The sequence below is a fragment of the Cygnus atratus genome, chromosome 1 (assembly GCF_013377495.2).
Source record: "Cygnus atratus isolate AKBS03 ecotype Queensland, Australia chromosome 1, CAtr_DNAZoo_HiC_assembly, whole genome shotgun sequence".
Taxonomy (NCBI): Eukaryota; Metazoa; Chordata; class Aves; order Anseriformes; family Anatidae; genus Cygnus; species Cygnus atratus.
This window is the reverse complement of record NC_066362.1, coordinates 53,640,702-53,661,251: the sequence shown is the minus strand read 5'-3', so window position 1 is coordinate 53,661,251 and position 20,550 is coordinate 53,640,702. Positions and strand designations below refer to the sequence as shown.

The window sequence follows — 20,550 nt, the reverse complement described above, 5'->3', positions numbered from 1 at the left end:
AGGCCAAGACACGCCGAACCTCTACGTGCTGCCGGTGTGGTTTGAGCGTAGCCCTGTCTGCGTTCTCCCTTTTGTTTCGGGGTGGGGAAGCAACACCAGCGTTGCTCAAAATAAAGCCCAAACACGGGAAGCTCCAGTGCGGGAGCGAGTACGTGAGGGAGCTGCTGGGGAACACTTGAAGGGCTGTAAATCTGTACTAATTTTTTCGCGTCGTGAGGTATTGGTGTGGTGCTTGTGAGGTACTTCATGTGCTGTTTGGGGACGGGTTCTCCCCAGATCCGCTTCCAGGGCTGCAGAGGACCTGGCTCTGAGCGTGGGCGCTGAAGGAAGGCGGGGGCCCTGCCCTAAGGGCTGCCATGGCTCCCAGCGGGCGCAGGTACAGGCACAGCGCAGCCCGTGCCCTCCGCCCACCTCACGGCAGGGCGCCCAGCCCCTCGCCCCCGGCCGCCCCGCGGCCCCCGCCGGCCCCGCGCGGGCGGGAGGAGGACGACGGAGGTGGGATTTTTTGGGGGGAGCGCTTCCCCTTTAAGAGGCGGGGCCCGCGCAGTTTGCGGAAGCGCTCCGCAAACGCCGGGCGCTGATTGGCCGGGAGCGGTCTCGTGACGCCGGCTGGGCGGCTCCCCCCCTCCCCTCGCTCCCCGCGTTCCATTGTGTGCGCCAGCGCCCGCCGGGCCCCGCCCCCCGCTCCGGGCCCCGCCCCCTTCCCCCCCCCCCCTCTCTTGGCTCATTTCCGGCCGCCGCCGCCGCCGCTCGCTTCCCTCCGAGGGCTCGGGAGAGCGAAGAAACAACAGCCGCCATTTTGTTTGTGTGCGAGCGACGCGCGGAGGAGCCACAGCCGCGGGCCGCGCCGGACGGGGCGAGCCGGGGGGGGCAGCGCACAGAGACAGGGCCCGGCCGGGGGCGGGCGGCGGAGCGCGGAGCCCAGGCGCCCGCTACCCCTCTCTTTATTTTTATTTTTTTTCTCTCTCTCTTTTTCTCCCCTTTTTCTGATTTTTTTGTTTTTTCTTAATTTTTATTTTTCTTTTCTCTTCCCCTCCCTCCTCCCCCGGCTTCTCGCCGTCCCCCCGCTCCGCCACACGCCCCAGCAGCAGCAGCGGCCGCCGCCGAGCGCCAGGCAGGGGCAGTAGGGAGCCTGCGCTCGGCCCCCGCGCTGCCCGCCCCACCCCCCCCGCCGGCCATTTAACCCACCCCGCGGCCAGGCCCCCGCCCTCCTCCTCCTCCTCCCCCGGCGGAATTTTTTCCCCATTTTTTTTTAAATTTTTTTTTAATTTTTCATTTTATTATTTTAAATTTTACCCCCCTCCCGGCTCTTCCTTTCCGAGGGGTCGCTGAGCCTTCCCCCCCTACCCCCAGCCACCAACCTCTTGGCTTTCCTTCCCCGGCCCCGCCGAGGCGAGGTGCGGGTCCCCCGCCGCAGCCGGCAGGCGGCCGAGGCGGGGGAGGCTTCTCCCCGCTGCCCCCGTTGGGGAGCGGAGCCGAGCCGCCGGGGCTCGCCACCATCCCGGGAGGGGGGAAGGTAGGCAGCGAGGGGGGGAGGGGCCGGCTCCTTCCTCCTCCTCCTCCTCCTCCTGCCGCCGCCGCCGTGGGATCGGCCCCTGTGCCTCCTGCGCCCGAGGGGGGGGCAGTCCGCTACTGAGAGCGAGAGGAAGGGGAAAGGAGAGGAGAAGGGAGGGGAGGGGGGGGCAGAGAGGGGTGTTGGAACCCGCCCCCCACCTTCCCATCCCGCGATCGGTGCTGCCTCCACCAGGACAACAACCCCTCCTCCTTCCCTGCACAACAAGATGTGAAGCGGAGACTCCTGGGACTTATCCTCACCCTCCTCATCCTTACGGCTCCCCTTTCTGCAGCCATTAGCGACTGGCGAGGAAGAAGCGAGTGGAGCTGGGGACCCCGCGCCCGCTCGGCCTCTCGCCCCGCCGCCTCCCCCCCGGCCCCGTCGCTGGCGGTGGGTATTTTTTTGCAGGGTGGTGTCGGAGGGGGAAGGAGCTGCTGCTAGAGGACGGTGAGCTTTTTTTCTTTTTTCCTCCTCCTCTCCCCTCCTTCGCCCGCCTCCTTGTGGCGATGAGGAGGAGGAGGACGGCGCCGAGGAGGAAGAGGCTGATGGCGGCGGTGAGGAGGCAGCAGGAGGAGGAGACCCCCCGAAGGATGAAGATGATGATGGTGGCGGCGGCGAGGAAGCACCAGCAGCACAACAGCCGGGATTAATTTCACCGAGGGAAGAAGGGAAAAAAAAATCAAACCACCAGCCTCTCTCTTCTTTTTTTTTAATTTTAATTTTTTTTTTTTTTTGGCGGGGGCTCTTCCCATCTCCGCTCAGCCCTCTCGCCTGGGGGAAGAGGCCTCTGCCCCCGCCGCTCCCACCTTCGCCCCGCTTCTCCGCTGCCGCCCTCCCGGAGCCCGAGGGGCAGAAAAAGGGGAACTTGGCCCCCCCCTCCTCCGCCGGATCCTCCTCGCTCCCTCTCGTCGGTATTGTTGTTCTTCAGCTGACCCGGGGCCCGAGAAGAAGGTGAAGGTTTTGGGGCTCCCCCCCCCCCGTCTCTCTGCTCGGAGTGATTGTCTAAAAAAGAATTAAAAATGGCCGAGAATGTGGTGGAGCCGGGCCCGCCTTCAGCCAAGCGGCCTAAACTCTCCTCACCGGCGCTCTCCGTGTCCGCCAGCGACGGCACAGGTCAGTCTCGGGGGCCCAGGCCCTCAGCCTCTGGATGCCACAATTGCTGCCCTTCTCTCCCCTTTCCTGCCCAAATCTTCCCCCTCCCTTTGGCAGAAGCCAAACTTGTGCCTGCCTTCGGCCTTTCTCGGGGGTTTTCACCCCTTCCAGCCCCGTTTGAACCTATTCGCATGGCATGCGAGGGCGTTCGGATGTTTCTGCCTCCTATTTTTTTTTTTTTGGAAGTGTTGGAAGGCAAAGCTGGTCAGTTTATTGTGCTTTTGATCAATTGTAGATAACAGTTTGTCATTTTCGTGTCTTTCACAATAGTTATTACAGAGCTCCTTGCGAAGCCTATGCCTTTAGCACTATTTCGTCTTTCTGCACTGGAATTAAAGATGACGGTTTCGTACACTTTATTGTTGAATTTGTGTGTACGCTTGTACGTACACAGGTACACGTCTCGTTTCTTATTTTGCATATATACAAGTTTTTTTCACAACTTGTTCAGAAATGAGACTTTTCTCTGCTGTTTTTTCCCCCCTCTCACATTCAGCCTGGTTATTTGATTTATTTTCACAATTCTTATTACTCTTCTTTGCAGAAAAATATCCAAAAATCGTGTTTTTTTTTTTTTGATGTTATGTTTCAAATAGATCATCCACTCAAGGAAAAGAGCCAAAAGCAAAATCCAGATTGCAAGTTTGGGGCGTGAGGCTCCTCAAGACTCTTCTTAGAAACAAAATGTTATTTCACGTATTTGCATTAAGAATCAATATGGAGTTAGTTCGTTTTGCATCTCCCATTTCTTTGCTGTGAGACTGAAATGTCTGAAATTCCCCTGTAGACTTACGGGCTGGGAGGATAAAGGGGCTTCTCTGCAGTCCTGCAAAGGTCTTTGGTGATGCTGTGAAGGCAGGCTGGAGGTTGGAAAACGTAGGTGTCCCAACCAGTAGCAAATCTGAGCTGGTTGTACTGGGAGGGGAGACAAGTACCACAGGGCTGTTGAGCTTTTTTGTGCTTCTGGTGAAGCAGAAGCCCATTTCTTATCATTTTGCTATGAGAGTACTTGGTTACCTGTCCCCCAGGAGTTTCTTTAGGCTCACTTTAGATCTTCTTAAGCCTACAGAGTGTGGATGGAGGCGGCCTCCTCCTGCCAGAGTCTGGTGAGTGGTGGTGTCCTGATGCCACCAGCCTTGTTTGCTGCAGCGAGAGTTGCCAAGAAGAAGGAAGAGTTTAAAAAATAAAGTAAAATGGCTGGTCGCTTGACAGTAGACAGCAGGTTTCAGTATCCAGTTTTTGTTTGAGCAGTGGATATGATTCTGCTTGGAATCATCTTCACAAACTTGTTTTTTCCTTCTGTTCTTGGTGAATGACGAATTAGTTTTGAAAAGTTGGTATGTAACTTTTTAAGCATTGTACGTAGAGGCAGTGGAATCAGTATAATGTTGCAAGTGGAGGACACAACTCTCCTTAATAGCAACAGGTCTCCACGAAGAGAGCAGAAAAAGGCTGAAGAGGCTGCTCTTTAGCTGGAGCTAGTTTTTTTTTTTTTATACTACACTTGGAAACCAGTACTTAATGGTAGTAACCATTTTTACTTTGCCGTGGCAGTGGTGATCTTGTTCTGTTTAGGGAGGTGAAATAAATGTTTTTGAGGGAAGTTTCGATACCTGAAGGCTTGTTTTAGTTGAGATAAATGGACATATCAAAGTTGAGGCATTTATGATCAGGTAAAGTTTGGATAATGTGAATCTATTTCAGTTGAACAGGTGCAGATTTTCACAGAATATTTAGTTTATTTTAATAGTTAGCTTGCTGAGCAGTTTAATAAATGAACTTTGTATATTAATGGCGAGACGCTAGGGGTTATTGGTCAGTTTCAGAGAGGTTCAGGTGTGGCAGCACACAAAATGGAATAAACTTTTTGAAGTCGTTGAGATCGTCATCACCTGGTAGCTATGCAGAGGTCTGTAGTGCTGCAAATGCTTCATATATGCTACAGAAAACTATTGAAGGATTTTTACTCTTAAGGACTCTTTGTTGACAATTCTTTACCTGCATTTGGGACACTTCCACGTACCTGGTTTTCTAATTTAAAACCTGCCGAACCAATAAACGTATTTTAAGGGTTGCGTTTTTCAGTTGCTGCTTGAATGACTGATTTTTCTCTCGCTTCTACTGTTGTGGGAAACAGCTTTGAAGTTTACATTTTTAACCTATCTGCTCTTTAAATTCGCTTTGAAATAGCGTGAGCAACTTTCACACTAGAGAACTGGTATTGTCCCCCCCCCCTCCTGAGCTAATTATAGGAAATCAGAAATGTGGTGCTGATGTAGTTTCTGCGGCGATCTTTTTAAACTTAGTGTTAGATTCACACTATCAATGTGGAGGGGGAGAGAGGTAAGAAGCTTGCAAAGTTAAGGAAACTTTTCCCAGCACATGTATGTAGCGGATCTCTGTGTGTTTCTCTTGCTGTTAACTTTTTGACTAAGTTCTTACCGTGAAATACTGTTTTAGCTTGTTAGATACCTAAAAGTAATGACTGGCTTTAGTTAACGTATTCCCAAACTTGTAGGTGTTAGGAGTATTTACACTGGACACGAAGTTGAGTCTCTAATTCACCCACGTTTTCACTGTAGACCTGGATGATACGATACTGATGTTCTGGGTTTGGAATATACTAAACTCAATTAGTTGAAAAAAGAATGGTTATACATACATTTTGTTCAGCTATTAAGACCATTACAGCTTTACAGTAGGGTCACCTTTTATTGGTACAGTATCCTTAGTATAGGACGAGAATTTGTGACCCTGTGCTAGCAGCTTTCCTGTACTAGCGTGGTGATATGGATGTAAGTATTGATAGAAATGGAAACACTGTTTTGGTATGTTGCGTCCAGCTTCAGAAGCCTTTTTTTTTTTTTAACCGTTGTATGAGCAAATTCATTGTATATGCTAGTTTTTCTGTCACTATAACAGAATAATTTCAGCGCATCCTGGAAAATTATCTCCTTGAGTAAGTGAGCGGAAGCCTTTCCTAAAGATACGTTTTTAGCTGGATACTTTAAACCAGTGATTTTATTTTGGGCATTTTATTTCCGAGCCCCTCAATTTTTCCTGCAGTGATGCAGGTGGGCTGAAATTGCTGCATACAGATTCCTACGTGGTTCGTGTAGACCCACGTGTGCTGGTAGGGGCGAGTTTAGTCGTCTTTTACGACTTCTTTTATGAATCGTCTTCATCCCCCCCCAGCCTTAGAAATAACCTGTATTCTGCAGACTAGGAAAACTTTTTGGGCTGTGGATTCTGAGCTGTTCTTTGATCAAGGAATAAAGCTGGGATATACTCTGTGCTCTAGCATGGCTGTGTGGTATCATGTCTTTTGGTTGCTAGATCCTAAAATAGGATTTTAAGTGCTTAGTGTTTCTGGTTTACCCTAATATTGGAAGTCACTTTTCCTACAATTAGTTAGTTGATACGTGTGTGATATCAGAGATCACTCTGTTTGCGGTATGTGCCTTAAGTTCCTTCAGTTTACCGTGTCCAAAAGTTGTGTTTTTCTGAGTAATAGCACATCTCCAGTCTCTGTTCCAGTACCCATCTTATAGAAACCTTGCATGTTCTTTTTTTTTTTTTTTGGCACTAATTTTGAGCTTTAAAACTTTACTCTTTTTTTACATCAAAGTTCTAAATCTTGTGTTTTTTTTTTAATCTTATCTGAAGTGGTACAATTTTTGGCTGATTCTCATCTGTCGTTTGTTCCAAGTGTTGTCAGGCTGCTTCTTTGCTTGAAATGAATCTTAATCTTGTCTCACTGCTTTTTCCAGAGGCACTTACAAGGTTTTCAACTCTGTTTTCAGTCTGTTAGGAAGTTTTTTTCTTAGAGTTTGTATATACGTCTTTCAAAGACTTCTTACAAGTCTGTTTTCTGACTATAATGTTTGAGACACGTTGTTGGCCACATTCAATTTGCAGCCGTCAGTTAAATATTTCTATCCCTTCTTGTTGAGAGCTGGGGTTAAACTTTTTTCCAAGTATCGTTATCACGTAAGATGCATTAAAGTAGGGCTTGTAGGATGGCATACTGTAAATCAGGTGTTGCAGTAGATTTAACTTCTAAGCCAATAGCAGATACTGCATTTGCCAGTTATGGCAAATGGGTATCTCTGCCTTGGTGTTTCCTAGGTTGTCCAAGGAACATCTTATTTGGAATAAGATGTTTCAAATACCTTGCAAACTGATCATTCTCATGGTGCTGAGTAACTTCTAAAAGAAAAGCTTGCAGGCTTTTGAACCTTCTAGACCTCCAAATTGCTACACTTCTGTTTCTTTCACCACTTTGAGCGGGTTGTGCGTGTCGGACATAGGTATGTACTTCCTTTGCGCAGGGTTAGAAAGGTACGTCTACTTGTAAAGAAATACCACTGCAGCTCAGGGACCATGCATACTGTGATGCAAAACTGAATTTTGAGAGCTTACTTACATATAAAAACCTTTGAGACTAGAAAATGAGTTTAGAGTTGCGAGCTAAAAACACAAATTTGCAAGTTTGATATTGCAGGGAAGAGCTTTGTTGCTGAATTTGGGAATACAAATCCTAGATTTGGGAATAGAAATCCTAGATTCAACCAACAAAAAACACAAACAGCACAAAACAAAAAATACTGATTTTTGCATCACTTCCCAACATTTCCAGAGCAGCATTAGGATTTAGTATAGGTCAGTTCTGTATTTGCAAAACAAGCAATATTTGTCTGGGGAGGGTGTAGTGGAGTCGAGGGCTTGATGTATGCTTTTTGAGAATGTGAATTTCTTGAGATCCTGGCAGAGCTTTTGCTGTGGAAATAGTTTTCTTGTACCTTTATAACTTTGACACGGTGACTTTGTTACTAAATTTTAATTTGGTGTGATTTACTGGGTATTTTTTCCATCTTCTTCATAGGCTGCTGGATTTTTATTTTTTCTCCAGTGTCACCTCAGTGTGTCACTTAGGCTGTTCCTGCTAAAGCAGCTTCCTATGCTTGTTCTAACACTGTAATGACATTACTTTAACCGTTCTCATTGCCCTAACTAGTGCCCCCTCTGAGGCGGTTTGGCCAGGAGTCCCTTAGATTTGACAAATGGAGTAGTTTTGCTGCGCAGTTTTCACTGACAGATAAACAGTGCACACCTGCCTCCAAGGATTTGGATTTTCTTTCTCTGCTTAAACTGTAGCAGCAGGCTGAAGTAAGATACATCTGTCCCTGCATGTGGTTGTACCCACTGACAAAACATCTGTAGTTACATTGAATTTGTAGGGTTTCAAGTACAACTCCATCTAGGGCAATTCACAGAAATCCTCTCCCTGGCTGGTAAGTGATGTATCTGACAAACTGGTTTTGTTCTCCTCCTAAATATCAACAAGTTTCCTTAAAATGGATTGGTGTGTGAATGGGTTTAAAGTTCTGTGAAAACCTGACGTGTTATTTTCATCTTCATGCATGCTTACTTACAGAACCTTTTTGAAGAGTATTAGAAAAAGAAATGTTAAATTCTGTGCTCCAGTCCTAAGTAACTCGTGGCTTAGTTGGCTGTCAGCTGTGCTTACAGGAAAGCGTGGGTATGAAATTGTGGTCTAAGCCTGGATTTTCACAGAGAAAAGTAAAAGTTGGGTACAGGATCTTCAGAAGCTGTGCAGGTGATTTTCTGTTATTGGTGATTGTAATATGAGGTGGAGAAGCTTGTTGCTCTCTTTCAATTGATGGTGCAAAACAGCTCTGCACTGCGCCTATTCCTGCATCTCCATAAGAAGCAAGTCGAATTTGGAATCGTGTCTGTCTGCTTGCGGAGGCATGAGGGCCAGGAGAGGCATGGTGATTCTTCTACAGAGACATTCCTAAGACAAATGACTTACTGGTTCTTGCTTTGTGGAACTCCCAGAAACAAGTGAATAGATAATCTCTCTTAAAATGTACTCTTACTGTGTTAATGAACAAAAAGAATCTAATGTTAGAGCTCACATAAGTAAAATTCTGGCAAGATGCTGGCTACGGCTTGCTGAAGCTAAACTGCCTTTTATGTATTCCTGGATGTCATTTTAGGAGCTCTGGTGGGCTACCGGTTCAAGATGTAGTCTGATCTACTGACTTCTATATAGATAATTTAATATTGCTTTTCTGGTTTTACTCAGGAGTGATGTTGAAGGAACTCAAGTCAGTAGTATTCAGAAAACTCACTTTGCTTTTTGGGATCGTATACGCAGTATGCGTTATTTCGAAGTTGGTGTTAACTTGACAGTGAAGTGAGCTTCATTCTTTTCTTGAAACTGATCTGTAATTGCTTCCGAAATTGATTTGGTCTGTGTGGGCACACATCTGTGTTCCCTTCCTATCTGTGTGCACCCATTTTTTTGCCCGCTAGTGAAGCAAACCAGCAACTTCCAAAATCTGCAGATCAATAAGCTTTTAGCTTTCTGGACTTCTAGCTTTTAGCTTTTAGACTTTTAGCTTTCTGGACTTCTGTGGTCCATCATTTATCAGTCTCCCAACTGAAATCCCATTCTTACTACTTAGTACTCTCACAGACCAACAGAAGGTAACTTAATGTGGTCTTGGGGGAATGTCAGCGGCGTCCCAAGGCAGGATACTCTTGGGAATAAGAACCCCAATTGAGAGGCTTTAAAGTTAAGGGCAGCACAATGAAATTTATGCAAATAACATGTTCACAAGTAAATGATTGACTGTGTGACTTCAGCATCTTGGAATTACAATGTCAAAACTTCATCTTGTTCGGGTCATCAGTGGCAGCGAGACTAGGACCGTTGTGTTACGTAAAAGTGTGAATAGGCTTTGCAGGAAGAACTTCCACCTTAAGTAATGTCTCTTCCGTATGATTGTACTCCTTCCATTTTCCTAGAACGAAATCCATATTTTGGTATCATAAATCTTCTCACTTTTTTTCAGCGGTGAACTGCAGTCATCTGTATCTCTCTTTAGTACTTCTTAAAGAACTTTGAATGAAAAAGAAAAGTTTGTTATAAATGCAGTTTGCTTCTGAAGTGGCAAAACCCACTTTATCCAGAGTCAACGCAAATTGGTCTTTCTGTTGATACGAGCTTGGTATGAGTTAAACTTGCAGATTATGTTCCTGAGCAAAAATGGGACTTTCTCCTTAAGAAGGAATTGATGTGTTTGACGCGGTGTTTGAGTAGAGATCAGGATAGCTTCAAAAAAATGAAGGACGAGTGCGGTCCTCCAATAGCCTTTGTTAGAAGTTGAGCAATAAGTGGCTGCTTCTTTAGAGTGACTTTTTTATGCTTGCAGAATTCTTATGTTTGTACTCGGTTGTTAGAACTAATAATGAAATCACGTGCATTTGAGATGAGGAATTAGATCAACAGGCTGTTTTTAAAGATCTATGCCTGAAGTTGTGTGCGAGCATGATTTGCAAACGTGTTTTGTGCCTTTGCATCTGCTGTCTTCCAGGGGTTCTGAGCTCCCTCTCAGAATGAGTAGCGTGCCTCCGTTTTCAGCTGTATTTTCTGCTAGTATTGTTTGTGGTCTGTCTTCAAGTTATCAAGTTTCTTGATGTGGTGAGCAAATTCAGGTCTTCTCTGGATTAACAGGAAGGAAGGAGGAGGCAGTGCTTCCCCACTTTCTTGCAGAGAACAGAATTAAAAATAGTCTGATGCCGAAGACCTTGTTACCGGAGCGCCGTAATGCGGAATAAGAATTCACTCCTGCTTATGCAAGAGCAACTGAGAAGGCCTGCGTCACACCTCCACTTCAGCAGCGAGTGGTGATCAGGCTTATACGGGGGCTGATGTCCTAGGGTTGTGGAAGCAGTGAATCTAGACCTTAAATTTCTGTGGCTGGTGCCTGACTGTTTCCTCGTTTGTCTTGCATCGAGCTAATAGATTAATTAAACTAACTGTACAGTTTCAGGTAGGGAAAATGGCTTGGCAGAGTTCTTGTTACCGTTGGGTAATTGTGGCTTCACAGAGCATCTATGTGAAAAGCCTCCTCTTTAAAGGGCTTTAATCGTAAGAGTAAATCTGTTCTCCAAAATACAGCAAAACTCTCTCACGCCCACTTGGTAGGAATCTTGAGAGATTTTGCCTCTTTCTTAGCATGTTTTTCCCCACTGCAGTTGCCTGAACATGACTAGCTTCATTTTCTGCCATTGCTGATGCCGTGGGAATTGATGATTTTCTTTTAGTAGCACTTTGTTACGTATCTGCGCTTCACCTTTGCTCCCGTGTTTTCATGGATGCCTGAGAGTTGTCTTGTGTGGATGTGGCTCCTTGTCCTGGTCTGCCTTTTTTTTTTTTTTTTAAAGGGTATTTTAGGGCCTGTAATGCCGGTGCTTGACTGCAGACCTGAGTAGCTGGTTACTCTGGGGTATTGGTGGTATCCTCTGGGCACTTTCTATGTTAACATCTAAATCCTGTTCGATCCTGGATAGCTTTGATGTCACCATGTGGGGAAGATGCTGAGCTCAGCAGCTTGTTGTTGAGCTCTGTCTGAAAGCACAGCGAAGGTATCGCGTTTTCTGTGTAGTCCAGCATCACCTGCAGCTCCTGTTGACCCTGTCACATGCATCCGTTGTATTCAGCGTCCTGTATTAAGCCTCATCCCCTTATTTCATTGTGCACTTAGCGACTGTGGTTTAATTTGACCCACTGATACGTTTCTGGAGCCCAGAAACACTTGTGCAGAAAGGTGGCTGTTCAGCAGCTTTCTAACTTGCCGTGTCTGTGTTCAGAATAGAACGTAAGAGGTGCAGGGACAGGAACTGGAAGTCTCACACCTACCGATAAGCTCAGCACCGAGGTAAGCGCAGGAGTAAGCTCTCGTCTTTCTTACATGACCGACATGAAGGGTTCTCCAGGCACTGCTGTTCACACATGATGCTGTTTCTTCAGATACACCGACTCCTCCAATTCTTCAGTTTCCTGGCTGATCACGCAGTGCACATGAGAGTGAAGTCTTCTGGGCTATATTGTAGCACATAAGCAAGCTCTTAGGCTGCAATGAATAATGTTAGCTTTCTGTTTGTTAGAACCAGGTAATCTTCATTTTAATAGCAATGCCTGTTTTGTTCCGAAAGGGGAATAAAAGTCTGTCTTAAGCCAGAAATGAGAAAACTATGAGGCTAGAAAGCATGCAAGAGAAACTAGCGTGTGCAATTTGAAACCCACGTGTGAATTTCTTTGCTAGTTAGTCAGTATTGGATAATATTCTCCCTGCATTGTAAGCATTTTTGTCGGAAATCTCTACCTTGCCTTGCGTGCTTTGACAACGGTTAGCACTGGGGCCACCAGAAGCTCTTGCAGTAAAACTAGCTTGAAATACGCATTTTGTGACTCATCTGAAATCTGATTGCTTGATAGGGCACTGATTTCTTAATCACTTAAGGGTTTTGATTGCCCTCTCTGAATCTGTACTGATTTCAAGGCTTTGCTGGTGTTTCTAACCCAGGCCAGCGGTCTCCTTGCATCTTGCAGATCAGGCACCATCAAAGGCAAGTTACTAAGAAGGCAGATGTTTGTAGGGTCCAAAACTGAGAAAAGAATTCACAGTAGACACAGAAAGCTAACGCACCAGTTTTTGTGGTGGCTTCCTTGCAGTTCAGGGTGAAGTTCCAGTTGGTTGATCCAGTCTGACTGGACTGCCATTGAAAGACCTGCTCCATCCGCTGTCTCCTGACCCACCTTCTTCTCATGACAGATTTGATGCAGTTATGGCGAGCTGAGCCAGTTTCTGGGCTACAGAATAGACTTGTGTAAAGGTTCACTGGTGGTATGGTTCCTAAGGGGAAGTGTTGCATGCCTTTGCATACTGAGACCACCTCAGGTTAACGCTTTCCTATTACCTACTTGCATGTTGTCTTATGGAGGTACCTTCGGTCTCTTTCCTTGTGATCTTACCTGGCAGGAGCAGCCTGTTTCATCTTGTCACATGTGGAAAGAAATACACTAAAATACCATTAATAGCATAATGTGGAATCTGTGTCACTATTCTGAGATCAAAATCTAGTTTCAACGCTTACTACCGGATGTTTCTGATGAGCTCTTGGGTCAGTTAATGGCGTTCTGTTCTATCCCAGCTCTTGGTATGTGGTTATACCCCGTGATCTCTAGGGACTGCGAATCAGGTAGACAAACCTTTGCAATGCTAATCTGTTTCCTTCCGCTTCCCACTAAGAAGCTTTGCTTTCTTAGAAATCTTCCTGTGTGTCCTTAATGAAAAAGATGGCAAGTGTGTTTAGTGTGCTGGGAAGTCGCTCAGTTCTCTGGATATTTATCGCCTCTGTCTTAAGCTATTCCGTTGGCTTTCATGTGACTGTATTTACCATTGTTTTCACGTACTCTGAGCTGTCTGGCCTAGCTTTGTCAATGTTTGGATTGGCCATAGGTAGGTCTCTCTACAGTGGGCTTTAGGGTGTGCAGAGTATGTAAAGGGCTGTGAGACGGGTTGGAGCTCTTGCTGTATGCGCACAAAGTCTGATTGTTCCGCATGGTCTTATGAGACTGTTCGTGTTTCAGTCTCATACCTGAAATCTTCTGCCTCCTGGCAGCCGACTAGGAGTGGGATTTCGTAGTTGACCAGACAACAGAACCTTTTTCTGGTTTTGTTGTTTTTTAATCTGCTGGCTGGAGAAGACTTGGATGTTTGTGTTTTAGAAGAGATTAAAAAAAAAAAAAAAGGCGGGGAAGGCGAACTTGAACCAGAGTGGTGTTTCACTGGTATTAATGGCTTTTGATTTTGCCTTGTAGGTGCTAGGAATCATTTATGGTGTCTTCTACTGCGTCTTCTCTTGGATTGACGGTCTTAGCATGTTAGTTTCGTTGCACAGAATGAACTCGCCGAGGAGCTCTGTTTGCTTGTACCAGGATATTGGAGGTGGACTTGAGCAAGTGAGCTTTGCAGCTGGAAGCGTCCCCTTGTTTGACGAGAAGGAATGCTGAAAGAATGAGGTCTTCATAGAAGCAGATTAATATTTCTTTGGGAAGAAAGATGAGCAAATCTTTCAGTCTTTCAAAACAAGAATTGCACCGCCCTTTTGTAGCGTTATATCTGAAACCATTTAAACAAATCTGAGTAAATGTTCAGTGGTAGTTTGAAAAAACAAGTAGCTCATATATTCAGATGATCGCTGACCATTTTCCAGGTGGTTTTGTGAATGGCTTTATATGCAAAGGTCTGGCCTCTGGAGGCAAAGTGGGGATTTTTGTTTTGGGACTGACTCTGTCCTGGAAGTAGGAGCTCTTGTCCATCTGCAGCCAGTCACAATACTGCCTTTTGAGGTCTTTGAGCAGCTTTGCTGGAACAAACGTTTCCCAGTTCAGAGATGGGAGGCTGCTGTGCGCTTCCAGTATGGTTTTGCTGCAGGTGTGGGGTATATGGTGGACGCTGAAGTTTTCAGTGTTGTTCATCTAGGAGAAATTTTTCTGGACAGCAGACTAACTTCAGAACTGCTGGTCTTATTTTTCACTTCCTCAGTTGTGAGCTCTTTGTCAGTTTACTTTGCCAGACTGTTTTCCGAATTACATTACTTCAACGCTTGTCCGTTTAAAGGCATCTTAACAGGCACATTAAAATGCTCATTGAAGGCATCTTAGTTTGCCTGTTGAAGCCATTTTAAACTGACGTACTATTTTTTTGACGGCTTTCTTCATTATCTTGGTCTTGAGGGTCTCCCCTACTGTGGCTTTTCCCATGTGCATCAATATTTAATTCTTAAGCTAACACTTCGCGTTTTGGGGGGTGTATGTTTTGAGGTAGGTGTACCAGCCCCAAACTCTAAATTCATTATTCTAAATGTAGGAGAACTTGGACAAAACTTTATTCTTCTGCTGCTTCCCTCACTTCTGAATCTTCAACAAGTATCAATCATGTTGAAAAGTACTGGAAATGTAATTGAAAGATGAATCCTTAGTATCTACTGCAAAACATAACTTTTAGCACAAGGTTTCCCTTAAAATCAGCTAGCCCATTCTATATTAATAGTCTAAAACATAGTTATTTGGAAACTCGTTCTTCTTCTGGTGCTTTACATTAGTGAATAGTATATAAATGATGTCATGAAATCTCTTGGTATACCTGCATTCTTGTCAACCTCATATCGTATGTTTAGAATTCTTAAAAGTCCCAATCCTAAAACAGTTAAGAAATTGTGTGTTATAAAAAAGGAATAACAACAAAACTCCTCAATTAGTATTGGAGGTCAGCTGTTTGGTAACTCATGGTATTGTGTAAAACATTTTGAACAGATTTCTGATGCTGATCAGCTTTTCTGACTTACGTGTGGTTTAACTGTAGTCTCTTCCATCAATATTTGGAACAAGTCATCTTGCCAACCTCTGTGAAATTCACTGTAATTGACACTTCCCTTTTTGCAATTGCTGAAATGAGTAGTATTTTAAGTCATCGTCTAGATCTGAAGGTTTTGAAAATGCATTGTAATAGATCCTGCAGAGCATCCATGAAATGACCTTTCTGGCAGAAGTGATGCTGCACTATTCTAAAAGTTAAGATAAAAGAAATCATTTACTGTGTATTCTCAAATTCTAAATACTGAGCTCTGTACCCTAGCTGTTATGAGTGACTACATCACACAGTAGCTTGGCTTTTAGCCACAAGCTTTCTAGATTATTTTTGTTTTAGCTGCTATAGATGAAATACACAGATCAAGGTGCATGCTACTTCTACAGACGTAAAACTTCGTTTGCTTGATCAAATTGATGGTACTGTGTAATAGCAATCTTTCTCCATTTAATTACCTTGGAGATTACTCTGAATGCGTTCTTGTTCAAGAGAAAAAATTCTCTTTTTTTTCCCCCATTGTAAAGTTTTTTCACAACTTCATGGCCAGGAGGGTTACTTAAATTGTTTTCTGACTATGCTTGTTGTGGGGAAAATACTGTCTGTTCCATGAAGTTCAATTTAATTTTGCAGTTCTGTGCTGGGAATGACTGGATGTGGAAAATTAAAACAAAAACAACCACTACCAAACAAGGAGAAAGCTGCTGATTTTATTTTTTTTGTAAATAATAGGCATTTTCTGAAAACAGTATTTCCTGTATTTGTTGTCTCTTCTGGAAGTGACACTTCAGTGAAAGTCAAAAATCAAAAAACAGTACTTTTAGCATTAACTTTTTGACTCTTCTTAATAGTTGTCTAATTCCACTGGTGAATTCTGAGATTTTAATACACTTTTTTCCTCCTTTCCCTTCAAATTTCACAAGTTGGGAGATGACGTTCTGAGATACCTAGTGATATTTAGCGTATACTGTTGTAGAGAAGTGAAGTAGAATGGTTGCCTCCAATTCATACTTTGTAAGGTTTAGAAATTATGCTTATGACGACGAATTGGGATAGTTTTCAGTAATGACCAGTAGAGGAATTCTGCTGGAAAAATGAGATTTTGATAGTCAAATGAAATAAATGGAAATTAATAAGCAAGATTCTTCAAGGTATTGCAGATTGCACTGACCTCATGTATCGTTTCTTTTATTTTTCAGATTTTGGATCACTCTTTGATCTGGAACACGACTTGCCAGATGAACTGATCAGCTCCACCGAACTGGGACTCAGCAATGGCGGTGACATTAATCAGCTGCAGACCAGCCTCGGCCTGGCACAAGATGCTGCCTCTAAACACAAGCAGCTGTCCGAACTCTTACGGGCTGGTAGCTCCCCAAACCTCAACATGGGGGTTGGTGGCCCTGGCCAGGGCATGGCCGGTCAAACGCAACAGAACAGCCCTGGGATGGGGATGTTGAACAGCATGGTGAAAAGCCCCATGGCGCAGGCTGGGCTGACTTCTCCCAGCATGGCGATGGCTACAAGCGGACCAAACCAGGGTCCTTCAGCCCAGTCTGCAGCAGGAATGATGCCAACAGTAAACAGTCCAGTTAACCAGCCTGGCATGGGAATGAACACAGGGATGAATGCTGGCATGAATCCTGGGATGTTGGCAGCAGGCAACGGGCAGGGGATGATGCAGGGGCAAGTCATGAACGGTTCGATTGGAGCAGGCAGAGGGCGACCTAATATGCCCTACCCAAACCCAGGAATGGCAAGTGCTGGCAACTTGTTGGCTGAGACGCTGCAACAAGGCTCTCCGCAGATGGGAGGGCAGACTGCACTGAGGGGGCCGCAGCCTGGAGCCATGAACAAGGTAAGCAAGGCAAGCTGGGCTCGATTTATCTTCGTTCTTGGCCTTTATTTTGTGAGGCAGATCCCTCTGCAGTAGGGATCCTGTAGAACAAGGTTCCCCTGCAGTAGGGATACTATAGAATAGGGTTTTTTGTCTCTTTACCAAAGGGTCCAAAACCCTTAATTGTTTATATAATGCTAAAGTTTAAGTGATGGGAGGCAAAAATTGGGTCTTGCTCAGCAAGCAAGAGTATTTCTAGAGTAGCCATCTTTTTTCTTTTAAGTCCTGTGAGAGTATAGGTTATCAACAACATGGAAAACTTAACTTGGTAGCATTTAGTCTTTTATGCCGTTGTCCACAAATGTTTTCCCATCTAACGTGGTGAGTGTGATGGGAATGTATCAGGATCTTTTAGAAGTTTGGCACTTCTCTGTGTGACACTTAATAAGAACATCTTTTGTCTGAGATGTGTTGCGTATTGGTTTGTGCTGGAGCAGATGAGAAGAGCCAAATGTGGGTCTGAATGGGCTGATGTGTAGTGTGTGTTAAAACGTACGTTGGCCTTGAGAAATACTTGAGTTATTGGAGAAAGAATGCTTGTATAAATACCCAGAGACAAGCGTAGGGTTGTTTAAGGCTATTGGCACCCAGTTCTAGGTTTAAAATTCAGAAAGATTTTGTCTGTTGGAGAGTAAATGGAAAGAAGAAAAAGGTTTTCTGTTGGTGAGGGAGTTAGATGTGCTTTTATTATTTAGGAGATTGGCATAAAGTTGTGATAGGTTGCTCTGAAAAGATGAGGGAAGTTAACAAGGAGGTATGCATGATAAGAAAAAAATTAGACAAGCAGGTTTCCTAGAGTGGGGAAACAAGTGAGTGTTTCATCTCAAGTTTTTGGTATTTTGATAAAAAGCCTGGAAAGTATCTAGGTATTTCAGTTCACTTTAGGTGGATTTTTTGTTTATTGGTTAATGAGTGGAAAGTTTTTTCTAAGGTGCTTTGTAACACCTGAATAGATTCATCTTGGAGTGACCAAAATCAATCTGCCTGGAGGGCTTGTAATTGTAACTAACACAGTCTATAAATGTATTTGAAACAGGTGAAAATTAGCGCTGTGTTAATGATTTTGCTGTACTTGAATGTATTAAGTAAAATGATGCTAGTGTCTTGTGAACATTATTAATTACAAGCTTTTCCGGTCTTAGCTGGTTGCTTGGGCTCAGTGTGCTGCTAACCACGGTTCTGATACGTATGCCTAGCGATGAGTTGATTTTGTAACCTGTTCATAACAAACATTAAGATGTTGAAAAGTTTGATTGCTACAGTAGAAAAATCTGTATACAGTTCATATTGGAAAGAAGTAAGTAACTACTTGGAGGTATTTTTGTATTGGGATTAGGTAATTCGTTGCTTATTGGCTCTGAAAAAAATTACTTTGGTCTTTAGAAAGAGGTCAAAAATTGATGTAATAAGAATTTGGTGAAATGCCACATCGTCATCCTTATTATCCTTGTCCTCAAAGCTAAAGTAAGGTTTTAAATTATTAAACAAACAAAAACCCTCCTCTTATCTAGGAGAAATAAAGGCCGCAAATTGAGTTTTTGGCTTTTGATACAGTTCAAAACTAAATTGTCTTCCTGGCTTTCTCAAACTCCGGGGTGTGCTGTATATCTAAAATAAGCAGCCTATTTTGTGCTTTTTGGGAACCTCCCCACCAAATACAGAACTTCTGCTTTTTAGCTCATAATCCCAGACTGGTTAAAAAATGAAAACCAAAACTTCGAGTTCTTTACTCGTCGAGAAAAAAGCCTTGAGCCCGGTCGCGTAAGCGTAGCGGGCGCAGCCCGCGCGGAGCAGTTCAAACTGCCGGATGCGAAGGAACGGTCTGAAATGGAGGCTGAAATTCCAGAACGTCTTCCATTGGTTTGGCTGCTGGCAGGCAGCCTGGCTTTCGCTTCGTGCAGCCGAGTTAGCAGGATCTGACAACAGTCATGTCTGACCGTTTTCTCTCCCTCCACCCATCTGCTTTTGTTTTTTTCCCCCCACCTACAAATCTTCAAAAAGTAGAGGAAAACAGAGGACCCTGAGCAGTTGTTTGCAATAACCAGCTTTTTTTTTTTAGTTGGTAATTTTAGCCCTGTGTTGCTGCTAACGTGGGAGTTTGTGTAATAACTTTCGTGCGCTTCCTTCATCGCTGCAGAAGCGTGCATTATTCAAGAGCTGTCCTTCGGCAGGAGGGGAGAAATAGCAAAGCAGGCGCTCCGGTTCTGTTCAACTGCATCGTGTTAGCTTGCCAAAGTCAGCCTCTTTAGGTGCGGCGAGGGTTGCCTCTGTGAATTGGCTTTCAGTAAAACAGATGTGTTGTCAGCCATGGTTTTTACAGGCGAATAGCTTATGTTTGCTGGGACGTTAACTAATTGGGAAGGAGGATGTTATGCTCTCCTAATGGTGGAGATGAGCTTGAAGTGGGTATTCGATTTGGACAGCAAAACTGGTAATGTTTCTGCTTTGTTCTGTGGTCCTGTGGAGTTGCTGAAGCATTTTCTTCCTCTCCTCCTGAAAGATTGGCTGGTAGCAGTGGAACGCTTGCTTTGCACATTAGGCTCAGAGTTCCCCGATTGTCTAGCTGTGAATGTTACCTTTTTAAGCCTGGAGATCCCAAATGTCTGTGTAACTGACTGGTGTGGGGTCACCAGGTATGTATAAATTCGAATCCCGGTATTCTGCCACTTGTCTTGGGGTCTAATGCTGTATGTTATGTATAATGCAAGGTACACTGAGATGGGAAGAAGCAATTGTCTGCAGACCGTCTCTATACCAGATACGTGACATTGTATTGAGGAGCTAACGCAGGCTTGAAACTCACCTGGTCATTTAAAATAATAATTTGAATTAATTTCACGATCCACTTCATACTGGCTGATGGGAGAGCGAGCCCTGATGTTAGGGAGGGGATGTGTTAAAGGAGAGGGTGTTGCTGCTCCGAGGAGGGTGTGGGCCCTGCTTTGGTACCAGAGTCAGCTTAAAAATACCTGTGGAGGTTTAGCCTAAAAGGAAATTCTGGAGAGGAAAGGAATTGTAACAAGTTTAGCTTTCTTGAATAGCTTTTTGTTTTGTGTGCTTGTTTGTGTGCATGTGAAGTGTGACAGGAATGTCTGTCCTCTTAAAATAGGTTTTTGGAAACTGTTTGTAATGCTTTGATTCTTTCAGTGTTTAAGCATTTTTCAGGCTTCTTATTTCACTGGATAGCCTTACAGCTTTGACTAATTTAAGTGTAAACAGCAAATTCAAGCTCCACAGTAAGTTAAGAACAAATTCATGTTTCCTGTCTTGAACCATTCTTCATTTGGAAATACATGTATGTAGTTAAAACCTTCGTGTGGCTCTTCAGCGGTTCTGCTGGGTTCTGCCTGGAGTTCCCAGGCTTATTGTCCAGTCTCTTGTTAGAGGGAGAGAAGATTTTGCGTACGAGTTGGTGGGTGTATTTCTGTGATGTTAAAGCGAATAAATTCACCTGACCTTCAGGTCGTGTAGATGGAGTATCCTGCTGATCTAAGAAGTGCTCTGTTACTCGATGAAATGGACATGAAGGCAATTCAGATTAGCAGGGAAATTACCACCTTTGCTATGTGATTATTTTACTCTCATGAAATTACTTGAAACATTTAGAGCTCCAGTGTTAATTTTGTCATTTGGCTTATTGTGTAATGTGAATATATATAGATTTCTCTGCTGTTGTAATGGAGATACTATTGTGCTTT

The 20,550-nt window shown here is 44.3% G+C and overlaps 1 protein-coding gene across 1 annotated transcript in view; it reads left to right on the top strand.

The window, feature by feature from the left end:
* The first annotated feature begins 1,595 nt into the window (after positions 1–1,595).
* The window catches only part of EP300 (E1A binding protein p300), a 62,364-nt gene continuing 43,409 nt past the window's right edge, over positions 1,596–20,550 (top strand). Inside the window, exons 1-2 of the mRNA XM_035551706.2 lie at positions 1,596–2,668; positions 16,155–16,813. Coding sequence (XP_035407599.1) covers positions 2,575–2,668; positions 16,155–16,813 — 753 coding nt within the window. The 5' untranslated portion in view covers positions 1,596–2,574. The remainder of the gene's footprint in view (positions 2,669–16,154; positions 16,814–20,550) is intronic.